This window comes from Leucoraja erinacea, chromosome 15 (assembly GCF_028641065.1).
Source record: "Leucoraja erinacea ecotype New England chromosome 15, Leri_hhj_1, whole genome shotgun sequence".
Taxonomy (NCBI): Eukaryota; Metazoa; Chordata; class Chondrichthyes; order Rajiformes; family Rajidae; genus Leucoraja; species Leucoraja erinaceus.
The window spans coordinates 43,587,170-43,611,323 of NC_073391.1; the positions used below are offsets into that span (position 1 = coordinate 43,587,170).

Consider the following 24,154-nt stretch of genomic DNA (forward strand, 5'->3'; position numbering starts at 1 on the left):
TTTTACATCATAGGTAGGTACGGGATACTCTGGTCTCAGCCATGATTATTGAATGCAGGCTCGAATACGAAATGCTAATTTCTATGTTTCTATCTCTGCTGTTAATCAACTATGCTCCGGTGGGATTCCCGGTTCTCCTTTTCCAAACTCCTGAGAACTATCACGTGTCCCGTGTGTGGCACAGTGGTGCAACGGCAGAGTTGCTGCCCCACAGCGGCAGAGACCAGGGTTCTATCCTACCTACGGGTGCTGCCTGTGCGGAGTTTGCACGTTCTCCATGCGGCCACATGGGCTTTCTCCGGGTGCTCCGGTTTCCTCCCACACTCCAAAGACGTGCTGGTTTGTGGGTTAATTGGCTTCTGTAAACTGGCTACAAGGGCGGAAGCAGCACTGGTGAATGGGTCACCGATGATCAGTGTGAAGTCAGCGGGCCAAGGTGGGCTTATTTCCACGCTGCGTCTCCAAACTCAAAACAAGTTTCATTATTGAAAACGGCAGAGAAGCTCTTGTGTAGAAAATAATATTTATTGAATTTCCGTTTTTTTTTTATTTACCATGATTTTTGTGCTGAAAATCCCGGCACTTTATACACAGGCCCAAATCACTTTATTGTTCGACTCTGGAAAGAGAAACGTCAGTCAAATAAATACACTGAATTCATTTCTTCTTCCTCGAACCTTTGGCCGTTGTTTTGCTCAGAGGTTGAGCAGCAGGATCTCGACGGTGCGCCTGCCTCGCTGACCATTCCTCCTGAAGCTGCTGCAGTAATTCAGCCGTTAGATGCCCTTCTTGGACCAGCCTGGTGCTCAGGGAATCGGCAGCTGCTTCGGCTGCGTCTGCGTCTGCGTCTGCGTCTGCTCCAGACGTCGCCGGCTTGTAGCCCAGCGCCTTGGACCCTCGCGGCCGCCGGGGGGACGTGTTGACGCTCTCCATGTTGATCTTGTTCTTCCTCCGCCCGCCACCGTGGTTCGGCGCGTCGCCGGGCCGTGGGCCGGCCGCCACGGCAGCCGAGTCCGAAGCGCGGATCAGGCGGGTGATGTTCTTCACCCCGACCTGTATCGTGCTGTCCAGCTCCGTCTGAATGTCCCGCACAAGGCTCACGTCCGGGAACATATCCATGAACCGGTAGCTGGAAGAGAGAACGATGCCCGCCCGGGGAATAGAACATTGTGAGCAATTTCTGGGCTCTCTCTGGTTGTGGTCAGAGTGATTACAGCTGGGAGGAAACTGTCCCTGAATCTGGTGGCGTGCTTTTTCACACTTCTATACCTTTTGATGGGGGAGTGGCCACGGTGCAACTCGTCCTTCATATCATGTCTATAAGGCTCAGGTAGGGCCGCATTTGGAACATTGTGAGCAATTCTGAGCACTATTATCTGAGGAAGGTTGTGCTGGCTCTGGACAGGGTCCACAGGAGGTTTATGAAAATGATACCAGGAATGAGTAGGATAACCTATAATGAGCATTTGTCGGCACTGGGCATGTACTCGCTGGATTTAGAAGAAGGAGAGGGGGAGGGGGAGGGTGGGGGAGGGGAGGGGGGGGAGGGACCTCATTGAAATGTACAGAATAGTGAAAGGCTTGGATAGAGTGGAGGTGTAGAGGATGTTCCCACCAGTGGGAGAGTCCAGGACTAGAGGCCACAGGCTCAGCATTAAAGGCCATTCTTTTAGGAAGGAGATGAGGAGGAATTTCTTTAGTCAGAGGGAGGTGAATCTGTGGAATTCCTTGCCACAGAAGGCTGTGGAGGCCAGGTCAGTGGGTATTTTTAAGGCAGAGATAAATAGATTCTTGATTAGTACGGGTGTCAGAGGTTAAGGGGAGAAGGCAGGAGAATGGGGTTAGGGGGGGGCAAGAGATAGATCAGCCATGATTGAATGGCGGATTAGACCAGATGGGTCGAATTACCTAATACTACTCATATGGCCTTATAACAAATCGAGACCGGGGGAGAAAAGCAGAGACGAGGAGCAATTTACGAGATGGGTTCAAATTCCAGATCACGGCGTGACACCTGAAACAGGCACAAACCTAAGAGTCTGAAGAATGGTCCCAACCCTCAACTGTCTCCTATCCTTTCCATCCCCCGCGTGCTGCCTGACCCGCTGAGTTCCTCCAGTGTTTTAATAGACAATAGGTGAAGGAGTAGGCCATTTGGTCTTTTGACCGCCATTCAATGTGATCATGGATGATCATCCCCAATCAGCACCCCGTTCCTGCCTTCTCCCCATATCCCCCGACTCCGCTATTTTTAAGAGCCCTATCTAGCTCTCTCTTAAAAGCATCCAGAGAACTCGCCTCCACCGCTCTCTGAGGCAGAGAATTCCACAGACTCACCACTCTCTGTGAGAAAAAGTGTTTCCTCGTCTCCGTTCTAAATGGCTTACTCCTTATTTTTAAACTGTGGCCCCTGGTTCTGGACTCCCCCAACATCGGGAACATGTTTCCTGCTTCTAGTGTGTCCAAACCCTTAACAATCTTATATGTTTTGTCCAAGATTCCAGCATCTGCAGTTCCTTGTGTCTGCACCTCCACCAACTGGCTTCTTGTGTGTGGTTTAGTGCAATTGTTAGTGGTATAGCTGTAAATCATAGCTCTAAATAGTTTAGTGATTCAGCAAGGAAATAGGCCCTTCGGCCCATTGAGTTCAATCCGACCATTGTCACTCGTTCTGTTATTCCACTTTTCCTACACACTAATTTTCCTAGACACAGGATGTGCCTATCTAAAAGCCTCTTAAACGCCACTATCGTATCTCCATCACTGCCCCCGGCAATGCGTTTCAAGGAACTGCAGATGCTGGGTTACCAACAAAAAGAAAGACACAAAGTGCTGGAGTATCTGAGAAGGTCAGGCAGCATCCCCGGAGAACACATTTCTACCCGAAACGTCACCGATCCACGTTCTCCAGGGATGCTGCCTTATCCTCTAGGTTCATCGTGAAAGAAGCAAAACTAAGCACAACCAACAGATGTGATCACAGAAGAAAGACAGAAAATGCTGGAGTAACTAATGTATTAAAGAGGAACTGAATGTCCTAATTTGAGGAAGGACATTCTTGCTATTGAGGGAATGCAGCGAAGGTTCACGAGGTTAATTCGCGGGATGGCGGGACTGTCATAAGGTGAAAGAGTGGAGCGACTGAGCTTGTATTCACTGGAATTCAGAAGGATGAGAGGATATCTCATAGAAACATATAAAATTATTAAGGGATTGGACACGCTAGATGCAGGAAACAAGTCCCCGATGTTGGGGGAGTCCAGAACCTGGGGCCACAGTTTAAGAATAAGGGGTAGGCCATTTAGAATTGAGATGAGGAAAAACTTTTTCACCCAGAGAGTTGTGAATTTGTGGAATTCTCTGCCTCAGAAGGCCGATTCACAGGATGCATTCAAAAGAGAGTTAGATAGAGCTCTTCGGGCTATGGAATCAAGGTATATGGGGATAAGGCAGGAACGGGTTACTGATTGTGGACGATCAGCCATGATCACATTGAATGGCAGTGCTGGCTTGAAGGGCCAAATGGCCTACTCCTGCACCTATTGTCTCTGTACCTATGTATCTACGTAACTCAGCGGGTCAGGCAGCATCTCTGGAGAAAAGATCACAGCTCCTGCTGCAGCCAGTAGCAGTAGTGGACTAACAAATATGCAGGAGAAGGATGCTGTGCCAAACTATGCTTCACAACCATAGTTACGCCTAGCAACAGCAGCAAAATAAGACGACCATTGGCCTGCAGCACATCTGCCAGTGCCAAATGGATGAAGCATTTATACCTCTTCTTACAATCTCAAATGCAGAAAGCAACCTTCAGCCAATTCAATTCTCTCCACATTAAACCAAGAAACAATAGAGGCAACAGGAGCAGAAAAGATTCCAGTTAGTGCCCAGGATTTATGCTTGAGAATATGCTGTGCCTCCAGCTACGCTGAGCTGGGACAGCCAGAGCATTGGCATCTACAAAACAACGTGATCACAAAGGCTTGATTATACTTTATCCTTCATCGTACCCTTAGAAAGGAGATGAGGAGGAATTTCTTTTGTACGAGGGCGGTGAATCCGTCGAATGCATTGCCACAAATGGCCAAGTCAGTGGATATTTTAAGACGGAGATTGCAAGATTCTTCATTAGTACGTGCGTCAGGGGTTATGGAGAGAAGGCAAGGGGAATGGGGTTGGGATGGAAAGATAGATCAGCCATGATTGAGTGGCGGAGTAGACTTGATGGGGCTGAGTGGCCTAACTCTGCTCCTATGACAAATGAACTTACGAACTGTTCACAAGTAGTAGAACAAATCCCAAATGTGGATTTCACCCTTCAGTCTCCAGTTATGGAGGGTGTCGCCAGTCAGCAGTTATTATAAAAGACACAAAGTGTTGGAATAACTCAGCGGGGTCAGGCAGCATCCCATGGAGAGGTGGTGTCTCAAGGTCATCATCCTTTACTAGTTGGGACCAGTCGGAAGCAGGGTCCCAAGCCGGAACGTCGCCTTTAGTTTGCGTTAGTTTAGAGATACAGCGTGGATCACTAGTTCTATTCTATACAGCAGGGACAGTTTACAGAAGCCAAACACACATACCCTTGGGATGTGGATCGAGAGGATTTGAGTATAGGAACAAAGAGATCATATTGCAGTTGTACAGGGCCCTGGTGAGACCGCACCTGGAGCATTGTCTGCAGTCTTGGTCTCCCAACTTGAGGAAGGACATTTTTCCCGTTGAGGGAGTGCAGCGTGGGTTCACCAGGTTAATTCCCAGGATGGCAGGAACTGACATATGATGAAAGAATGGGTCGACTGGGCTTATATTCACTGGAATTTAGATGAGAGGGGGTCTTATAGAAACATACACAATTCTTAAGGGATTGGACAGGCTAGATGCAGGAAAAATGTTCCCAATGCTGGGGGAGCCCAGAACTAGGAGTCACAGTTTAAGAATAAGGGGTAGGCCATTTGGGACTGAGATGGGGAAAAACTTCTTCACCCAGAAAGTTGTGAATCTGGAATATTCTGCCACAGAAGGCAGTGGAGGCCAATTCACTGGATGTTTTCAAGAGAGAGTTAGATGTAGCAATGGACGAGCTAATGGAATCAAGGGATATGGGGAAAATGCAGGAATGGGGTTCTGATTTAGGATCAGCCATTCATCTCGAAGGGCTGAATGGCCTACTCCTGCCCCTATTTTCCATGTTTCTATGAAACCCCTAAACCTTTCCACCATCTACAAGCCACCATTTTGATGTCAAGTACAATTCTAGCACCAGCCAAGAAACACATTGTTACTCAGGAACATGGATTCCACTAAATGAGTGCGCCATCAAACGCCAAACATTCCCCAATATGTCACACAGAAACACCCTGCCGAATGCAGCAGACAGATAGTTAGTAAAATACAGCTTTGAAACCGGCCTGTGTCGGAAGGAACTACAGATGCTGGTTTACACCCAAGAGAGACACAACATGCTGGAGTAACCCAGTGGGTCAGGCAGCATCTCTGAAGAGAAGGAATGGGTGGCGTTTTGGATCGTGACCCCTCTTCAGACTGAGAGTGTGGGGAAAGGGAAACGAAACATAGAAGGTCTTGACCTGAAATGTTGCCCATTCATTCTCTCCAGAGATGCTGCCTGTCCCGTTGAGTTATTCCAGCATCTTGTGTCTATCTTCGATGGAAACTGGCCTTTTCTCCCAGTCCACTCTGACCAACAGTCACCTATTTACACTAATTCTACAACTATTTACACTAATTCTATCAAGAGAACTCCCCCTCTCTCCCCCTCCTCTCTGCCCTAAATTTTACTATTTTAAAATACACATCCCAAGGGTATGTGTATTTTACTAACTATCTGTCTACAAGAGAACTCCCCCTCTCCCCCCGCACTGAGTACGAGCAGCTTTTAATTTCATTGTACATGTATAGTGACAATAAATGGCATATCTATCTATCTCTCTCCCTCTCATAGAAACATAAAACATAGAAATTAGGTGCAGGAGTAGGCCATTCGGCCCTTCGAGCCTGCACCGCCATTCAATATGATCATGGCTGATCATCCAACTCAGTATCCCGTACCTGCCTTCTCTCCATACCCCCTGATCCCCTTAGCCACAAGGGCCACATCTAACTCCCTCTTAAATATAGCCAATGAACTGGCCTCAACTACCCTCTGTGGCAGAGAGTTCCAGAGATTCACCACTCTCTGTGTGAAAAAAGTTCTTCTCATCTCGGTTTTAAAGGATTTCCCCCTTATCCTTAAGCTGTGACCCCTTGTCCTGGACTTTCCTAACATCGGGAACAATCTTCCTGCATCTAGCCTGTCCAACCCCTTAAGAATTTTGTAAGTTTCTATAAGATCCCCTCTCAGTCTTCTAAATTCTAGAGAGTATAAACCAAGTCTATCCAGTCTTTCTTCATAAGACAGTCCTGTCATCCCAGGAATCAGTCTGGTGAACCGTCCTGGGATGGCTCTCCCTCTCTCCCTCCCCACCAGATTTCCCCCAACATCTACACATAAGGGGCAAGTTACAGCGGCCAACAAACCCAGCAGCGTAACAGACACCAGCGTGTCTTTGGGATGTTGGGTGTGAGGGGGTAAGAGAAGAACGGCCAGAGGAAGCCCACGCAATCACAGGGAGAACGTGCACACACCACAGAGTCAGTACCCAAGGTCAGGATTGAAGCCGGGTCTCTGGCGCTGTGAGGCAGCGGCTCCGCAAACTTTGTTTAGTTTAGTTTAGAGATACAGCGCGGAAACAGGCCCTTGCACCCACTGAGTCCGCGCCGACCAGCGATCACCCAGTACACTAGCACTATCCTGCACACGAGGGACAATTTATAATTTCTACTGAAGGCAATTAACCTACAAACTTGTCCCTGGCTTCTGTAAGGCAGCAACCCTCCCGCTGCACCACCATGCCGCTCCATTGAGTCGGCCAGATGTTCAAGAATCTTCTCGGGGGAAAGATATATAATGACCTCAACAACATTAGGACGGCACGATGGCGCAGCAGTAGAGTTGCTGCCTTGCAGCATCGGAGACCCGGGTTCGATCCTGGCTACGGGTGCTTGTCTGTACGGAGTTTGTACGTTCTCCCCGTGGGTTTCCTCTGAGATCTTCAGTTACCTCCCACCCTCCAAAGACGTACAGGTTTGTAGGTTAATTGGCTTGGTACATGTAAAAATGATTCCTAGTGTGTGTAGGACAGTGGGGATAAGCGGGTCGTCGGGGACTCGGTGGATCGAAGGGCCCGTTTCAAGCGCTGTGTCTCTAAACTAAACTAAACCTCACCCGGTGTACAGATTATAACAATACAAAAACGTACCTTAACCACAGGTAGAGATCCAAGACGTCGTGCACAGCTTCTAGATGTACAAGGTCTTTGATGTTTTGCGGCGCCATCAATGGCCAGCTGACGTGTCGACACAACCAGTCAAACGTCAGCGGCTCGTTCCGGCTGAACTGTCGGGCAAACTATGGAATCCAAGAAGAAAAGTAACCAAGATCGTATCATCAAATTGAGTCATTACAGAAGGGCCACAAAGGTGACAGTGAGTCGGCAGGAGAATGGGGTTGAGAGGGAAGTAATAGACCAGCCATGATTGGATGGTGGAGTAGTCTGAAGAAGGGTCTCGACCCGAAACATCGGCCATTCCTTCTCTCCAGAGATGTTGCCTGCCCCCCTGAGTTACTCCAGCATTTTTTTGGCGATCGGTGGAGTAGACTCGATGGGCTGCATGGCCCAATTCTGCTCTTGTGGTCTTATGTTAACACAGCGTTTGGCGGCACTGGGCCTGTAGTCGCTGGAGTTTACAAAGATGACGGGGGGGGGGGGGACCACAGTGAAACTTACCGAATAGTGAAAGGCCTGGACAGAGTGGATGTGGAGAGGATGTGTCCACTAGTGAGAGAGTCTCGGACCAGTGGGCACAGCCTCAGAATAGGATGTACCTTTAGAAAGGAGAGGAGGAGGACTTTCTTCTGCCAGAGGGTGGTGCATCTGTGGAATTCATTGCCACGGACTGCTGTGGAGGCCAAGTCATTGTGTATTTTGAAAGCGTAGTTTGACCGATTCTTGATTAGTACGGGTGACTACAATCGAGCCATCCATAGTGTACAGATACAGGATGATGAGAATAACGTTTTTCGAGCAATATAAAGTCCAGTAAAGCCCGATTAAAGATAGGCCGAAGATCTCCAACGAGGTAGATAGTAGATAGACACAAAAAGACTGGAGTAACTCAGCAGCATCTCTGGAGAGAAGGAATGGGTGACGTTTCAGGTCGAGATAGTAGCTCAGGACCGCTCTCTAGTTGTGAGGAGAGTGTGACCACAACACACACAGCCAGACGCACGTGTAACGTACCTTCAGGAAAGAAGTGCAGACAAAGGGCTGCTTCTTGTTGATTGGCGCAGTACAGAAGACGTATCGCGCGCGGAGATTCAGTGGAATGTGTTGAATCATATCGGCCAGGAACTTGAAATCATCGATATTGCACACAAAATAGAGGCCGTCCACCTGCGACAGGCTGACAAATATATCCTGTTCCCAGAGAAAGGTTTGAGAACAAAGGAGAGGTCAAGTTAATTTTATACCGGCAGAAAGTCAGGAGCGTGGTAGAGTTCACAGCACCTGAGACCCGGAGTCGATCCTGACCCCTGGTGCTCTTTGTGCGGAGTTTGCACGCTCTCCCTGCCACTGGGTGGCGCAGCGGTAGAGTTGCTGCCTTGCATCGCCAGAGACCCGGAGTCGATCCTGACCCCTGGTGCTTTGTGGGGAGTTTGCACGTTCTCCCTGCCACTGGGTGGCGCAGCGGTAGAGTTGCTGCCTTGCAGTGCCAGAGACCCGGGTTTGATCCCGACTATGGGTGCTGTCTGTATGGAGTTTGCACGTTCTGCGTGTGATCACGTGGGCTTCCCCCGGGTGCTCTGGTTTCCTCCCACATCCCAAAGATGTGCGGGTCTCAAGCTTAATTGGCCCCTCTGTATATTGCCCCCAGTTCGTAGGGAGTGGATGAGAAAATGGATAACATAGAACTAATGTGTACAAGCGATCGATGGTTGGCCTGGTCTCGGTGGGCCGAAGGGCCTGTTTCCATGCTGTGTCTCTAAACTAAACAAGCAATTGAATGATTTAATGAAAAGATATTGTGAGGTGGATTTCTTTAATCGGAGGGTGGTGAATCTGTGGAATTCATTGCCACAGACGGCCATGGTGGCCAAGTCAATGGATATTTTTAAGGCGACGATTGCCAGATTCTTGATTAGTGAGGGTGTCAGGTGTGTGGGGAGAAGGCAGGAGAATGGGGTTGAGAGGGACAGATAGATCAGCCATGATTGAATGCAAGAACGGAACTTGCTATCAAAATATGGAGGGGACGGGGGGACACAATTTTTGGCGGCCGCGCGCACATGCGCACACTCACACACGCTCGCGAGGCTTCGGAGGCTCAATCCAGCGCTAAATGCAGCTCAACTGTGCCTGTCTCACCGGGTTAACTAACAGCCCTGTCTGGACTGACGGGACACCAGCGCTGCTTCTCCGCGCTGGCCATATTTCCTGCAAGCCCAGGCAGGTTAGCCTGGCGGGGATGTCGCCCACCTCTCAAAACATGGGGGGGGACGTGTCCCCTCTGGCCCCCCCGGGTTTTCCGCCCCTGATTGAATGGCAGAATGGACTTGATGGGCCAAATAACCTAATTCCGCTCTTATAACATGAACATATTTACGCAGCACTCACAAGCAGGTTTGATAGTGTGGCCTCTGGCAGCTGATAGGCAAACATCTCGATCTGGTCAGCAGTCGGGTGTAATCCAGCCACCTTGAAAAGATCATCACAATTAAATAAGTACTTCACGTAAACGCACCTCTGTACCCTGTACCCTTCCACAGACCACCAGCCGAGCACTAGTTTAGTTTAGTTTATTGCCGTGTGTACTGTGGTAAAATGACAAGATTTTGTTACGTGCTAACCAGCCAGCGGAAAGACAATATAGGATTACAATCGAGCCGTTCGCAGTATACGAATAAGTGATAAAGTAGCAATGTTACAAAATTTTGAGATTTAAAAAATCAAGTCTGCAATTTATCCCATCAGATAAAGCATAACAATAAGTTTAATTTGACACCTAATTCACTTTCATATCTCAAGTAATAAAAAAGTTATGGCCATTTTCATACTCGGAAATTAGCATCTTGTTCCCTATTGATTTTCTATGGACATAACAAAAAAGCTGTGATCGTGGACAGTCAAAAGCCCATAACCTTCTTAAAAATTAAGAGAACCGAATGAAATTTTCAGTTATCATAGATTGAAGCATTCTGAAACAAATATAAAATAATCTTACTTGGATGACCTGAAATTAAAGCATATAATTAGTTAGTTACCCAATTGTAGCTAATTTCAAACTTCAATTACTAGTCTAAACATCTATCCATTTCTTAATAAATGATTAACATTTTTAAATAGCCTAAGTGTCCAAAATAATATTCACAAATAATTCACAATAAAACATGATTTTTAAATCTCATTTACATCAATTTATAGGCCAAATGGAAGGAATTTAGTGTTCAATTGCTGTAAATTAAAGTCAATTTAAATCGGCTTTCTAGTGGGTTCCTGAGGAATGCGCTGGTTTAGAACGTTCACATTGCGCTGGATTTGTGCCCTCAAGTGCCCAGAAAAATACTGCGGGATATAAAGAGCCCAAAATAAGCTACTCGCTATAGAAAACTTTATATACAGGGTTATATACAAGCCCCATTTAATGTAAAAATAAGGTACATACCTTTAATTGTTTGCTTTATAAAACCCTGGGGCTGCGAGAGGTTGCGGAGTGAGAGAGTGATTTTTAAACTACTATAAATATTATACAAGGCCATAAAAACTAATAATACCTTTTGCGACGGGGTCTTTCAGCGATTTTCCGTTAATGATTTAAGAGGCTAAACATTTTCGATTGGAACAGCCTAGTAAAAATCGCGTTTTAAACCCGCCCCCTCTAAACAGCGCCAAAATCACACACAAGGGGTGGGGCAGATGCTCAGCCACGATTCAGGTACGTTTTGTAACATACCTAGATAAAGGGAGTAATGTTATGTGCAAGATAAAGTCCAATCAAAGATAGTCCGAGGGTCTCTGATGAGGTAGACAGTAGCGCAGGACCGCTCTCTCGTTGTTGCTGGGACGGACCAGTTGCCTGATAACAGCCGGGAAGAAACTGCCCCTGAATCTGGAGGAGTGCGCTCACACTTCCACACTAGGAGAGGGGAGGAGAGTGGCCAGGGTGCGATTCGTCCTTGACACTTCTTCCCAAGGCAGCTTGACTATAGACACAGAGAGCCAGTAGTTTGTTTTATTCATTTTTCTAGAGAAATTAATTTCTTGAAGTCATACAAATTTTCCGAAATCTTCGGTTTCCTCCCACACTCCAAAGACGTACAGGTTTGTAGGTTAATTGGCTTGGTAAATGTAAAAAATGTCCCTAGTGGGTGCAGGACAGTGTTAATGTGCGGGGATCGCTGGTCGGCGCGGACCGAAAGGGCCTGTTTCCGCGTATTATCTCTAAAAACTAAAATCACCTCAATGGGATCGATGGGGTGACTCAATATCTCCTGGAGTACAGGGAGGTCCGCTCGATTCATTGTGGTGACCTCTCCTTCCTTGAACGCTGTGGAAAACCTGCCCGCTCGGCCCGAGATCTGCAGGGCCTGGGAAGTGGTGATCCTGTCCATCTCCTTCTCTCCCTTCTCGTTCACGCTCGGCTTCATCAGCGAATTGAAAATGATCCTTTTTATACTCCTGCACAAAAGAAAGCGTGCGCGCTGTAAGTTCACTATCGTAAAAGCAAAAGGAAAAAGCGCTGCCATCGGAAGCTTGTAACAAAAATCTGCTGGAAATACATAAGAGTTCAGAAAATGTCTGCAATTTCTGCACCCTCTAAAGACGTACAGGTTTGTGGGTTAATCGGCTTGGTAAATGTAAAAATTGTTCCTAGTGTGCGTAGGACAGTGTTAATAAGCAGGGATAAGCTGGTCGGCGCCGACTCGGTGGACAGAAGGGCCTGTTTCTGCGCTGTGTCTCTAAACTAAACCTCACCCTGTATACAGATTATGACATGACAAAAAAATATACCTTAACCACAGGTAGAGATCCAATACAGAAAGAAAAATTAATAATACGCCTCTTCTCTCCATGTTTCACACTTCTTGTGTTTCCATCTCAGGCCTTTGTCCACCCATCTACCAACCAAAGCCCCTCACCTGCATCCACCTACAAATCTTATGTGATTTGGTTTGGTTTGGTTTGGTTTGGTTTGGTTTGGTTTGGTTTGGTTTGGAGATACAGCACGGAAACAGGCCCTTGGCCCCACCGAGTCCACGCCGACCTGCAATCCCCGTTACACTAGCACACAGTACACACTCAATGACAATTAACAATTTTTTTAACCAAAGCTAGTTAAGCTACAAACCTGCACGTGTTGGAGTGTGGGAGGAAACCGCGGCACCCGGGGAGAACTCACGCGGTCACGGGGAGAACGTACCAACTACGTGCAGACAGCACCCGTTGTCGGGATCGAACGCGGGTCTAAGACGCTGTGAGGCAGCAACTCTACTGTTGTGCCACTGTGCTGCCTCAAAGTTACAAATTTAGCCGTATACTCACAAGTTCAAGCCCATCCCAATGGCATCGGTGGCAACCATGATCTTACAGGGATCGTCTGGGTCATTAAATTTCTTTGCTTGAGCCAATTTTGTTCCTGTGGGCGAAGATACAGACAGAATCAGTAAATGAAGCCACAAACCCAATACAATGCAACCGCCTGGATACTCTCTCCACAGGTCCCACCACCCACAGCTATTGTTGGCTCGACTGCTCAATGCACCATGGTGTTTCTTTATGGCCTAATAACCAATTTGTGGTTTAATGTCACTTCCCCTCATTTGATGATTTCACAGGAAAATGTACAAAAAAAATAAAGCTAGGGGAAAAAAATGTTGAGTTGAGTTTACCGAGGTACAGTGAAAAGTTTCTGTAGCGTGTTAATTTACCTGGTGGGAGACTGCCGTATATCACCGCACATTCCAGTCCACGAGCTTCTATCTGACGGCTCAGAGAGTAGATGTCGTTTTTACTGAAGCACACGATACAGTCACCAGGACGCAGGTTGTCAAGAGTCTCCAGTGCCGAGTCCAAAACAGTCAAAGGAGTCAGCCGCTCGTACATCTCAACCTAATTGAAACATCAACTTACTGGAAACGATTCGCAAAGAAATGTGTGGCAGAGCAAGTCACCCACAGTGTCAATAACCGTGCGTTAATATGTAACAAACCCCAGTCCTAATCCGCAGACAAGCAGCACAGATTGTGGAAAAGCTCACATTAAGTTCTACAACTAATTCTGCAGACATAAGGAACGTCTGAGGCTAGAATCTTGCGTAAAACGGGTGGCACGGTGGCGCAGAGGTAGAGTTACTGCCTAACAGAGCCGGAGATCCAGGTTCGATCCTGTCTACGGGTGCGGTCTGTACGTTCTCCCTGTGACCGCGTGAGTTTTCTCCAGGTGCTCCGGTTTCCACCCACGTTCCAATACCTTTTATCCAAAACCCCCCTCGTGGCCGTCTCCGGCTTTCGAACTTTTTATCCAAAACTGCCGTCGCGGCATCAACCGCCTCAATTTCTCCACTCCCCTGTCTCGCTCCAATCTCTCCCCCCCTGAACGTACTGCCATCGACTCACTCCGCAACAATCCAGACTGGGTTATCAAACCCGCCGTCAAGGGTGGTGCCATGGTAGTCTGGCGCGTCGATCTCTGCAACGCTGAGGCCACGTGCCAACTCTCAGACACCTCCTCTTACTTACCCCTGGACCGTGACCCCACTGACGAGCACCAGGCCACTATCTCTAGCACCATCACCGACTTCATCAACTCCAACGCCCTGCCCTCCCCGAGCCTCCAACCTCATCGTTCCCCAGCCCCGCACGGCCCGATTTTACCTTCTCCCAAAAATCCACAAACCTGACTGTCCCGGTAGACCCATTGTCTCTGCCTGTTCGTGCCCCACCGAACATATTTCCACATACCTTGACTCCATCCTATCCCCCTTGGTTAAATCCTTCCCTACCTATGTTCAAGACACCTCAGACACTCTCCGTCGTCTCCGCGCATTCCATTCTCTAGGCCCCCATCCTCTCATCTTCACCATGGACGTCCAGTCATTCTACACCTCCATCCCCCACCAGGATGGTCTCAAAGCCCTCCGGTTCTTCCTCGACCGGAGAAGCAACCTATACCCGGCCACTGACACTCTCCTCCGCCTAGCGGAGCTGGTCCTTACCCTCAATAACCTCTCGTTTGACTCCTCCCATTTCCTCCAAAATACAAGGCGTAGCTATGGGCACGCGCATGGGCCCTAGCTACGCCTGCCTCTTTGTCGGGAACGTCGAACAATCCTTGTTCGAGGCATACCAGGGCCCCATCCCTGACCTCTACCTCTGCTACATCGACGACTGCTTTGGTGCCACCTCCTGCACCCACACACAACTGACTGACTTCATCCGCTTCACCACTAACTTCCATCTGGCACTCAAATACACCTGGACCATTTCCGACACTTCCCTACCATTCCTTGACCACAAATGACGGATACCCATCTGGAACATCAGCCGAAACTGCGTACCTCTATGTTGCAACCAAATATTCAAACGCCTACCCACAAAAAGCAGTCACAACAAAGTCATTAAAAGGTTAGTTAACTTTAGGGTTAACAATTTTTTTTCATTTTCTTGAAGTTAGATTTTTACAAAATAATGTACATTTTGAAGTATATCTCATTGAAGTTTCTTGCATGCAGTCTTATTAGATTACAGCTAACTTAATGTGGCATTCCAACGTGAAAAGGTTCCCCACCCCTGGTCAGGATCATACCCGGGTCTCTGGCGCAGTAAGGCAGCAACTCTACTGCTGCACCATTACGAGCCAAATTACGAGCAACAGAACTGCTGTCTCTTGTCATGCCCGGATGCAATGCTGCACAGTTCAGCCATTTTGCTGAATTGCTCCTGCTGTTTTAGATCAGTCCTTTTTCCCCTCTTAGATTCCAACCTGATCCAAGAAGCTCACCTCCACCTCCTCTCCTGTGTCGTACATCAGCTCCGTCACAAAGTTAATGGCTGCAGCTTCTCCGCAGATATGGATTTCTTCGGCACAAAGACCTGCATTGAAAATATGGTCATCTTACTGAGCAAAATCTAACGCTCCTCAAACAGATGAAGCTAAAGAAGGAACAGACAGAATGGATAAAAATGGAGAAGGAGGATTGCCATCCTTGTAATATAGGAACGATCCTCTTTTCCCCAAAAAAACTGAATAACACAATATATAAGAAGAACCCAATTATATATGGTACTATAAGAATTTGGAAACAAATAAAATTATCTTTAAAATTAAGAAATCTATCACTGTTAATGCCAATAGCGAATAACCCTTTATTTAAACCATCTCTTATTGATAAGACATATAACCAATGGGAAAGTCTCGGAATTAGAAGGATCAGGGATATGTATGAAATGGGAAACCTACTATCATTCCAACAACTACAATTAAAATTTAAATTGAAAAACAACCAATATTTTAAATATCTTCAGATTTGCGACTTTGTGAAAAAATATATACAAGGATATCAAAAAGTAACTCCTGACTTATTGGAAGAAGCAATGAATATTGAAGCTGACTCACAAAAATTAATATCCTATTTATATAATACAGGTGCACAACCTTTTATCCAAAGATCCAAATAACGAAAACCTCTGAATAGCGACATTTTTTCAGTCCTTGAGAAAGGTCCTTGAAAACGTTCACCGAGGGCGGCCCGCAGAGGTGACAGCGGAACCTCCGGTCGGTCCTCGAAGAAAGGGGAACTAAATCCCCATTCATAAAAGAGAAGGTGAGGGTATATTGCGCGGGAGGGTTAATAATTGACAATCTGCTGCTGCCTGCCCGCTGAGTTAAAAAGTTCCCACGGTAGACACGATACACAGTGTATCGTGAGTCTTGCGTGGGAACTTTTTTAACTCAGCGGGCAGGCAGCAGCAAATTGTCGCTCCCTTCAGTTTCACCCCACCTACACCCCTCTGCTTCCCGGCCATGTGTGTGACCCCTTCCCTCCCCTCTCCAGCTCCCCGCGCATTGCATCGGCGCGGGGGCTTTGCACTGTCTTCACGTTGGAGCCAGTGCCAGTCACCGGAGACGTCAGGACCAACGGGACACCGACCCCCAGGCCCACTGCAAGCACGGAGATCCCAGAGACCCACAGCCAACAGCAGCCCAGCCACGTTCCAATTCCAGAGGAACACGCTCTCCGCTGTCCCTGTAGGGACAGAAGCTGATGGCTCGGGCTGTGACCTCTCCGGCCACCGGTACAGGAGTACAGGAGCTGAGACTGGGAACTGTGGGGTTGTTTGCAGTTGCAGAGGGAGGGGGCAAGGGCGGTACAGTTCCCAGTCTCAGCTCCATTCCAGAGGGGTGACCGGAGACGTCAGGACTAACGGGACACCGACTGCAAGCACGGAGATCCCGGAGACTCACAGCCAGCAGCAACTCTAGCCCAGCCCCGCTCCAACTCCAGAGGAACCCGGGTTGCGGATGAGGGGGCGCAGCTCGGGCTGTGGGCGAACTGCCCCTTGTCGCTGTAGCGGCGCATCGGGGAGCGGGTTCCTGTTGGTCCTGACGTCTCCGGCCACCCCCCTGGACAGGAGCTGAGAGATGTCAGGACCACCAGAAGCCGCTCCCCGATGCGCCGCTACAGCGACAAGTGGCAGTTCGCCCACAGCCCGAGCTGCGCCCCCTCATCGGGACACCGACCCCCAGGCCCACTGCAAGCACGGAGATCCCAGAGACTCACAGCCAGCAAGAACTCTAGCCCAGCCCCGCTCCAACTCCAGAGGAACCCGGGTTGCGGATGAGGCGGCGCAGCTCGGGCTGTGGGCGAACTGCCACTTGTCGCCGTAGCGGCCCATTGGGGAGCGGATTCCTCTGGAGTTGGAGGGACAGGGAGACACAGCGGCTTTTGAGAATGGTGGGCAATCACTTCCAAAGTTCTGCCCACACAGTCAGTACACCTCTCCTACACCTGTCTCCCGCGCTAAGATCATCTCGCAGAGAATGATCCCAGCCTAACCCTCCCTATTCTCTCCTATTCTGCAAGAAAAAACTACATTGAAGACTCAAACTCGCGATCGAGTAACTGCCGGGATCGAGGCGCAAACTCGCGACCTTGCGGATACGAGCCGAGCACTCTACCACTGCGCCAGCCGTCAAAATCTACGCTAAAAATCTTCCATTCCGAAAGCCGAAAAATTCTGAATTACGAAAAGTGTCTGGTCCCAAGGCTTTCGGATAAAAGGTTGTGCACCTGTAGTATTCTAAATATAGACCTACCATCGACAGAGGTACTTAGAGAAGAGTGGGAACGGGAATTAATGATAAAAATTACGAAGGTTAAATGGGAAAAATACCTGATATATATTCACAAATGTTCAATTAATGTAAGACATAATCTAATTCAATTTAAAATTGTACATAGATTATATTATTCAAAAACAAGATTGAACAAATTTTATCCAAATATATCCGCCACTTGTGATAAATGTCTAGCCCAAAAGGCAACTATAACACACTCCTTAGTTTCCTGCATAAAACTTTATAGATTTTGGAATGATATTTTTGAAATACTTACAAAATTATTCAAGACAAGAATGGAACCTAATACTGAAATGATTATATTTGGTGTAATGGAAGATGGGAATAAATTGAACACATCTCAAAATCTATTCCTTAACTATGGTTTAATAATAGCAAAAAAATTAATACTTAAATTTTGGAAGGGTACATCAATACCAACGCTTAAAATGTGGATTGCAAGTATGTTGGACACCGCTCATCTTGAGGAAATGCGATTCCTCCTAATGGATAAATCAGACCAATTCATAACGAGTTGGTCTCCATTCGTCTTTTTTTTGGAATCATATGGTGCAACACAATTGTAAAAAATAACTGTTTCATGACTGGACGAGGGTTGGTCAAGATTATAAATAATGATCTCCTTTTCTTTTCACTATTTTCTCTCTCAACTTTCTTCATTTACTCGTTTTCTTTCTTCACACACTATATATTTCACATCTTTCTATCCTTTACTATCTAACTTCTTTTTCTTATTTTCATCTTTTTTCAATGTAACAAAAAAAAAAAAAAAAAGAAGTTGTACATAAAATGTATTATGAAAATATATATTAGGCACTTTGGTGCCATATGACTGTACTTACTTCTAATAAAATAAAATATAAAGAAGGAACTGCAAGTGTTGGTTTACCAGACAAACAGACAAAGTGCTGGGGTAATTCAGCCGCTCAGGCAGCATCTTTGGAGAACATGGATAGGTGACGTTTCGGGTCGGGATCAGTTTGAAGAAGGACCCCGACCCAAGATGTCACCTCTCCATGTCCTCCAGAGATGCTGCTTGAGCCGTTAAATTACTCCAGCACTTTGTGTCTTTGGAAGTTTAACACAGTCCCTTCAAACTTTACAGAGATATTGCCAAGTCCATATAATCACACAGGTATGGCTTGGTGGAAATACCGAGTACATGTGGTGCACACTGTCCCATTGACATGGACCACCTACCTAATAGTGCCCTGGTCCAAGCCCATCCTCTGGAAGGATCACGAATCATTTGGATTTCATCGATGACAGCAATTTCATCTGCAAAAGCATCGTACAGAGTGAATTTCCACACGGGGACCTCCATTTGTTCACAGGCTTTTTCTTTAGTTTAGAGATACAGCGCGGAAACAGGCCCTTCGGGGAGAACGCACAAACTCCGTACACAGCGCCCGTAGTTGGGATCGAACCCAGGCCTCCGGCGGTGCAAGCGCTGTAAGGCAGCAACTCTACCGCTACCGTGCTGATTTCGTTGGCTCCACATGCACTAAGCCCCTTCCCCGCTCACTGCCTCTCTCCTTGCAATATCCCGGCACGATGTCCTGTTGGAGTCTACTGCCACTCCTCCTCGACGCCTCGCTCACCAGAATCACCACCACCACTATTACAAAATCCTTCCCCCCTAGAATGAATAAAACTGCTGCAAGAGGGGGTGAGAAAGCCACACAGCCGATTATTTTGGCAAAAGGACATTAGGTGATTGGTCATCTGATATGGAACTAACTCAAATAAAGAGCAGTATAGAGACACACGAGGTATGGCATGGTGGCGCAGAGGCTTGGGGAAATGCGAACCTTCTCTATTGGCAGTTGCCATCGCGTGATCGTGGGGGGGGGGGGGGGGTGTGTGTGTTTTCGCGGGCTATTCGACAGCGCTGCTCCCGTGTAGCAGGAGCTATTATATATTTGGCTGACCAACACGCGGTTTTCGCGTACTCCCTTTTGTTTGTTGATTCCAAATAAAAATTTGTTTTAGTCAACCTGCCTGTCTCGCCAAAGTGGTGACCCCCGCCGGTCCGATCGTGATTTTGGATACCGACTATGAACGTCGCCGAAAACCTCGAGGCCCAGCCCGCCCAGCAAAACACGGTGGCCCTGAAACTGCCCGCTTTATGGGCGGTGCAGCCTCAAGTGCGGTTCACCCACATTGAGGCCGGTAGGCCATTTAGAACGGAGATGAGGAAAAAACCTTTTCACACAGAATGTTGTGAATTTGTGGAATTCTCTGCCTCAGAAGGCAGTGGAGGCCGATTGACTGGATGCATTCAAAAGAGAGTTAGATGGAAGGTTATTAAGGGGTTAGACACGCTAGAGGCAGGCAACATGTTCCCGATGTTGGGGGAGTGCAGAACCAGGGGCCACAGTTTAAAAATAAGGGGTAGCCATTTAAAACGGATATGAGCATAAGGTTTTTCGCCCAGAGTTGTGAATCTGTGGAATTCTCTGCCTCAGAAGCCAGTGGAGGCCAATTACCTGGATGCTTTCAAGAGAGAGTTAGATAGAGCTCGGAGGGCTAGCGGAGTTAAGGAATATGGGGAGAAGGCAGGAACGCGGTACTGATTGTGGATGATCAGCCATGATCTATTGAATGGCGGTGCTTGCTCGAAGGGCCTACTCCCGCACCTATTGTCTATGTACCTATGTAAACTCTAATTGTAATGTGTCTATTGTCATGCTTGTTTGCTTATTTCTCCAAGTTATCAATGAAACTGCACAGCCAAGCATCACACTTTAACAACAGGGTAAATCAGGCTCCTAAACGTCATTTGCTGCCGAAGTGCAGGCAAAAGGTGATGAAGAAGAGGGGTTGCACATACACGGTGTCGTTACGCTGGACATTTCAATGGTGCAGGCGACATGGGTCGACTGCCTTCCGTCTGCAGCAACGAAGGTACGCTCTTCCCCAGTCACCAAGTCGCACGGCACGCCCTTGAAATGAAGCACAAGCAGTTCAAATACCTTGCAGGATTTTGTAGCCGTTCTAAAAAACTGAAACTGAGCATTTGTACTTCAGAGATACTGCCAGATTCGTTTTTTTTTTAAGCTGGTCACAGGTAGAAAGTTCACAATTTGCCAATCGACATGTTCACTGTTTGCTTTACAATATATACACCATCTTTCCCCTTTACCTTCAAATCATCATCCATCTTTCCTGAACAGAGACTACACCTCACACAACTAGTCCATCTTGGTTTAGTCTAGAGATACAGCGCGGGTTTTCGGCCAACCGTGTCCACGCCGATCAGCAATCGCTCATACACTAGTTCTATCCAACACCCGAGGGACAGAGGCCAAGTAACCGACAAACCTGCACGACTTTGGAATGTGAGAAGAAACCGAAAGTCCACGCAATCACAGGGACAACAGGCCCAACTTGTCCATGCACCATCTAGGCTGCTCTCACCTGTCCACATTTGATCCATGTCCCTCTACACCTTTCCTGTTCATGTACCTATTCAAATGTCTCTTAAATGTTGTTATAGATTTAGTTTAATTTATTATACTGTAATGGCCTGTACGTAAGAAAATAATTTCACTAGATCACAAGTTATAGGAGCAGAATAAGGCCATTCGGCCCATGGAGTCTACTCCGCCGCCTCCTAATCCCATTTTCCTGCCTGCTCCCCATAACCCTTGACACCCGTTCTAATCAAGAATTTATCTATCTGCCTTAAAAATATCCACTGACTTGGCCTCCACAGCCTTCTGTGTCAATGAGTTCCACAGAATAATGACCCTCTGACTAAAGAAGTCCCTCCTCTCTAAAAGAGCAACCTTTAAATCTGAGGCTGTGGCCTCCGGTCCTAGACTCTCCCACTAGTAGAAACATCATTTCTCTCTCTAGAGCCAGCACATCCTTCCTTGAATGTGGGGACCAAATTTGCTCACATACGCTAAATATGGCCTGACCAGCGCCTTATAGAGCCTCAGTGTTACATCTCTGTTTTTGTAATCCAGTCCTCGTGATATAAATGGATAGAACACATTGAATGTGCCTTCCTGCGTGTTTGCACATGAAGATAAAAGCACCATTGAACCACGTATAGTCAAGTGTGTGCCTATGTAAACTCTAATTGTAATGTGTCTATTTTCATGCTTGTTTGCATATTTCTCCAAGTTATCAATGAAACTGCACAGCCAAGCATCACACTTTAACAACAGGGTAAATCAGGCTCCTAAACGTCATTTGCTGCCGAAGTGCAGGCAAAAGGTGATGAAGGTTGCACATACACGGTGTCGTTACGCTGCACATTTCAATGGTGCAGGCGACATGGGTCGACTGCCTTCCGTTGAACCACGTATAGTCAAGTGGGCCGAGGTACAGTGAAAAACTTTTCGTTGAGTGCTATCTTGTCAAAAACAATACAGGATTACAATCAAGCGGTCCACAGCAGACAGATAAAGGTACGACCTTTCGTGCACGATAAAGTTCAATTAAAGACAGAAGCCCTGCAAATTATTTTGTATCCGTTCATTGCTTTTTGCAATCCATTTCTACCACTCTTACTGGGCAGGGAGCTCCACATCATAATCACTCGACATCAATAAATTCTTCCTCACATTTCCCCAATATGGTTTGTCGATCGCTTTAAAAGGTAGAACATAAAAAGCAATCCCAAAGATTGACACAAAAAGCTGGAGTTACTCAGCAGGACGGGCAGCATCTCTGGAGAGAAGGAATGGGTGACGTTTCAGGTCGAGACCATTCTTCAGGTTATATGGTTATATGGTTGTATATGGTTCAGACCTGAAGGGTCTCGACCTGAAACGTCACCCATTCCTTCTCTCCAGAGATGCTGCCCATCCCGCTGAGTTACTCCAGCTTTTTGTGTCTAACTTTGGTGTAAACCAGCATCCGCAGTTCCTTCCTACTTAACTAGTAACCCGCTGTGATTCCATATCCTTACTAGATAAATAAATAATACACGTCATTTTATAGAAGTGTACAAAATCATGAGAGGAACAGATCGGCTCAAGGTCTTTTGCCCAGAATAGGGAAATCGAAGACAACACCCATAGTCAGAATCAAATCCAGGACTCTGGCGCTGTAAGGCAGCAACTCTACCGCTGCGCCACCATGTCGCCCACCTTTGCAGAGGACATTAGTTTAACTTGGCATCATGTTCAACCATGTCACAGTGTGGGTTAAGGGCCGGTTCCTGTACTGTGTACCATTATTGGTCAGGAATCAAGAAAACACACCTCTATTGACATAAGATACAGCAGCACATTTCCCACTGAGATTACTGTTTAAATTAATCCTATATGAAACTTATTGAGAATCTACAGAACAGTGGCTTGTATCACGGTAGAAATAATCAGACATACTGACAGCATCATTACTCTTTCGATAGATCTCGTGAGCGAGTAGTTTCAGAGGACCACAATAGACTCCTGACTTGGCCGCTAAGAAGCTCTGAATGGCCTTGTGCGTTTTTCCACTGTTCGTCGGGCCAGCGTGAAAAATGATCTTTCTCTGAATTGCTCTGGCGTCTGGATACCTGGAGGAAAGTAATATTTGAGTGTTAGCTACGTGGGACAAGCCAGAAGGAATAAGCCGCGAGGCAGAAATACTTCTCACCAGCGGAAATATTTTGCATTGCAATGCCTTCCATAGCCTCAAGATGGCCCCAAAGTGCCTGACACTATTCAGGGACTAGGTTACACAGAAAAGCTGGGAGAAACTCAGCGGGTGCAGCAGCATCTATGGAGCGAAGGAAATAGGCAACGTTTCGGGCCGAAACCCTTCTTCAGACTGATCGGGGGTGGGGGTGGGTGGGGACAAGAAAGGGAAAAGGAGGAGTAGCCAGAAGGCTGGAGGGTGGGAGGAGACAGCAGGGGAGCTGAGGAAGGGGAGGAGACAGCAAGGACTAACAGAATTGGGAGAATTCGATGTTCATGCCCCGGGGGTGTAGACTCCCCGATCAGTCTGAAGAAGGGTTTCGGCCCGAAACGTTGCCTATTTCCTTCGCTCCATAGATGCTGCTGCACCCGCTGAGTTTCTCCAGCTTTTCTGTGTAACCTTCGATTCTCCAGCATCTGCAGTTTCCCTCTTAGCAAACACTATTCAGGGACTAGAGAACTGAAGAAGGGTTTTGGCCCGAAACGTTGCCTATTTCCTTCGCTCCATAGATGCTGCTGCACCCGCTGAGTTTCTCCAGCCTTTTTTTGTGTACTATTCAGGGACTCATGTTTCTGTAAAAAACACAAAACTGCAGATGATGATTTCCACAAAAGGATGCAAAGTGCTGGAGTAACTCAGCAGCGCAGGCAGCATCTCTGGAGAATGCTACCTTTTTTTCAGAGATGCTGCCTGCCCAGCACGGTTTTAGTTTTAGAGATAGTGAGCAGAAAAAGGCTCGTTGGCCCACCAAGTCCGCGCCGACCAGCGATCTCCCGTACACTAGCACTATCCTACTGACTAGGGACAATTTACAATTTTTACCAAAGCCAAATTAACCTACAAACCAGTAGTTCTTTGGGGCGTGGGAGGAAACCGGAGCACCCAGAGGAAATTCACACGGTCACAGGGAGAACGTACAAACTCCGTAGAGACAGCGCCCATGGTCAGGAACGAACTCAGGTCCCTGGCGTTGTAAGGCAGCAACTCTGCCGCTTTAGATTAAAGGTCCTTTTCTGTAAACCAACATCTGCAGCTCATGTTTC

General features: G+C 47.3%; 1 protein-coding gene across 1 annotated transcript in view; it reads right to left on the reverse strand.

Annotated features, from left to right (window-relative positions):
- Positions 1–506: 506 nt before the first annotated feature.
- The window catches only part of supv3l1 (SUV3-like helicase), a 32,082-nt gene continuing 8,434 nt past the window's right edge, over positions 507–24,154 (reverse strand). The window contains exons 5-15 of the mRNA XM_055647306.1: positions 22,821–22,989; positions 20,305–20,416; positions 18,672–18,749; positions 15,114–15,205; positions 13,043–13,223; positions 12,657–12,750; positions 11,573–11,792; positions 9,732–9,812; positions 8,358–8,534; positions 7,317–7,465; positions 507–1,129 (exon numbers count right to left, since the gene is read on the reverse strand). Of these exons, the coding sequence (XP_055503281.1) occupies positions 658–1,129; positions 7,317–7,465; positions 8,358–8,534; positions 9,732–9,812; positions 11,573–11,792; positions 12,657–12,750; positions 13,043–13,223; positions 15,114–15,205; positions 18,672–18,749; positions 20,305–20,416; positions 22,821–22,989 (1,825 nt within the window). The 3' untranslated portion in view covers positions 507–657. The remainder of the gene's footprint in view (positions 1,130–7,316; positions 7,466–8,357; positions 8,535–9,731; positions 9,813–11,572; positions 11,793–12,656; positions 12,751–13,042; positions 13,224–15,113; positions 15,206–18,671; positions 18,750–20,304; positions 20,417–22,820; positions 22,990–24,154) is intronic.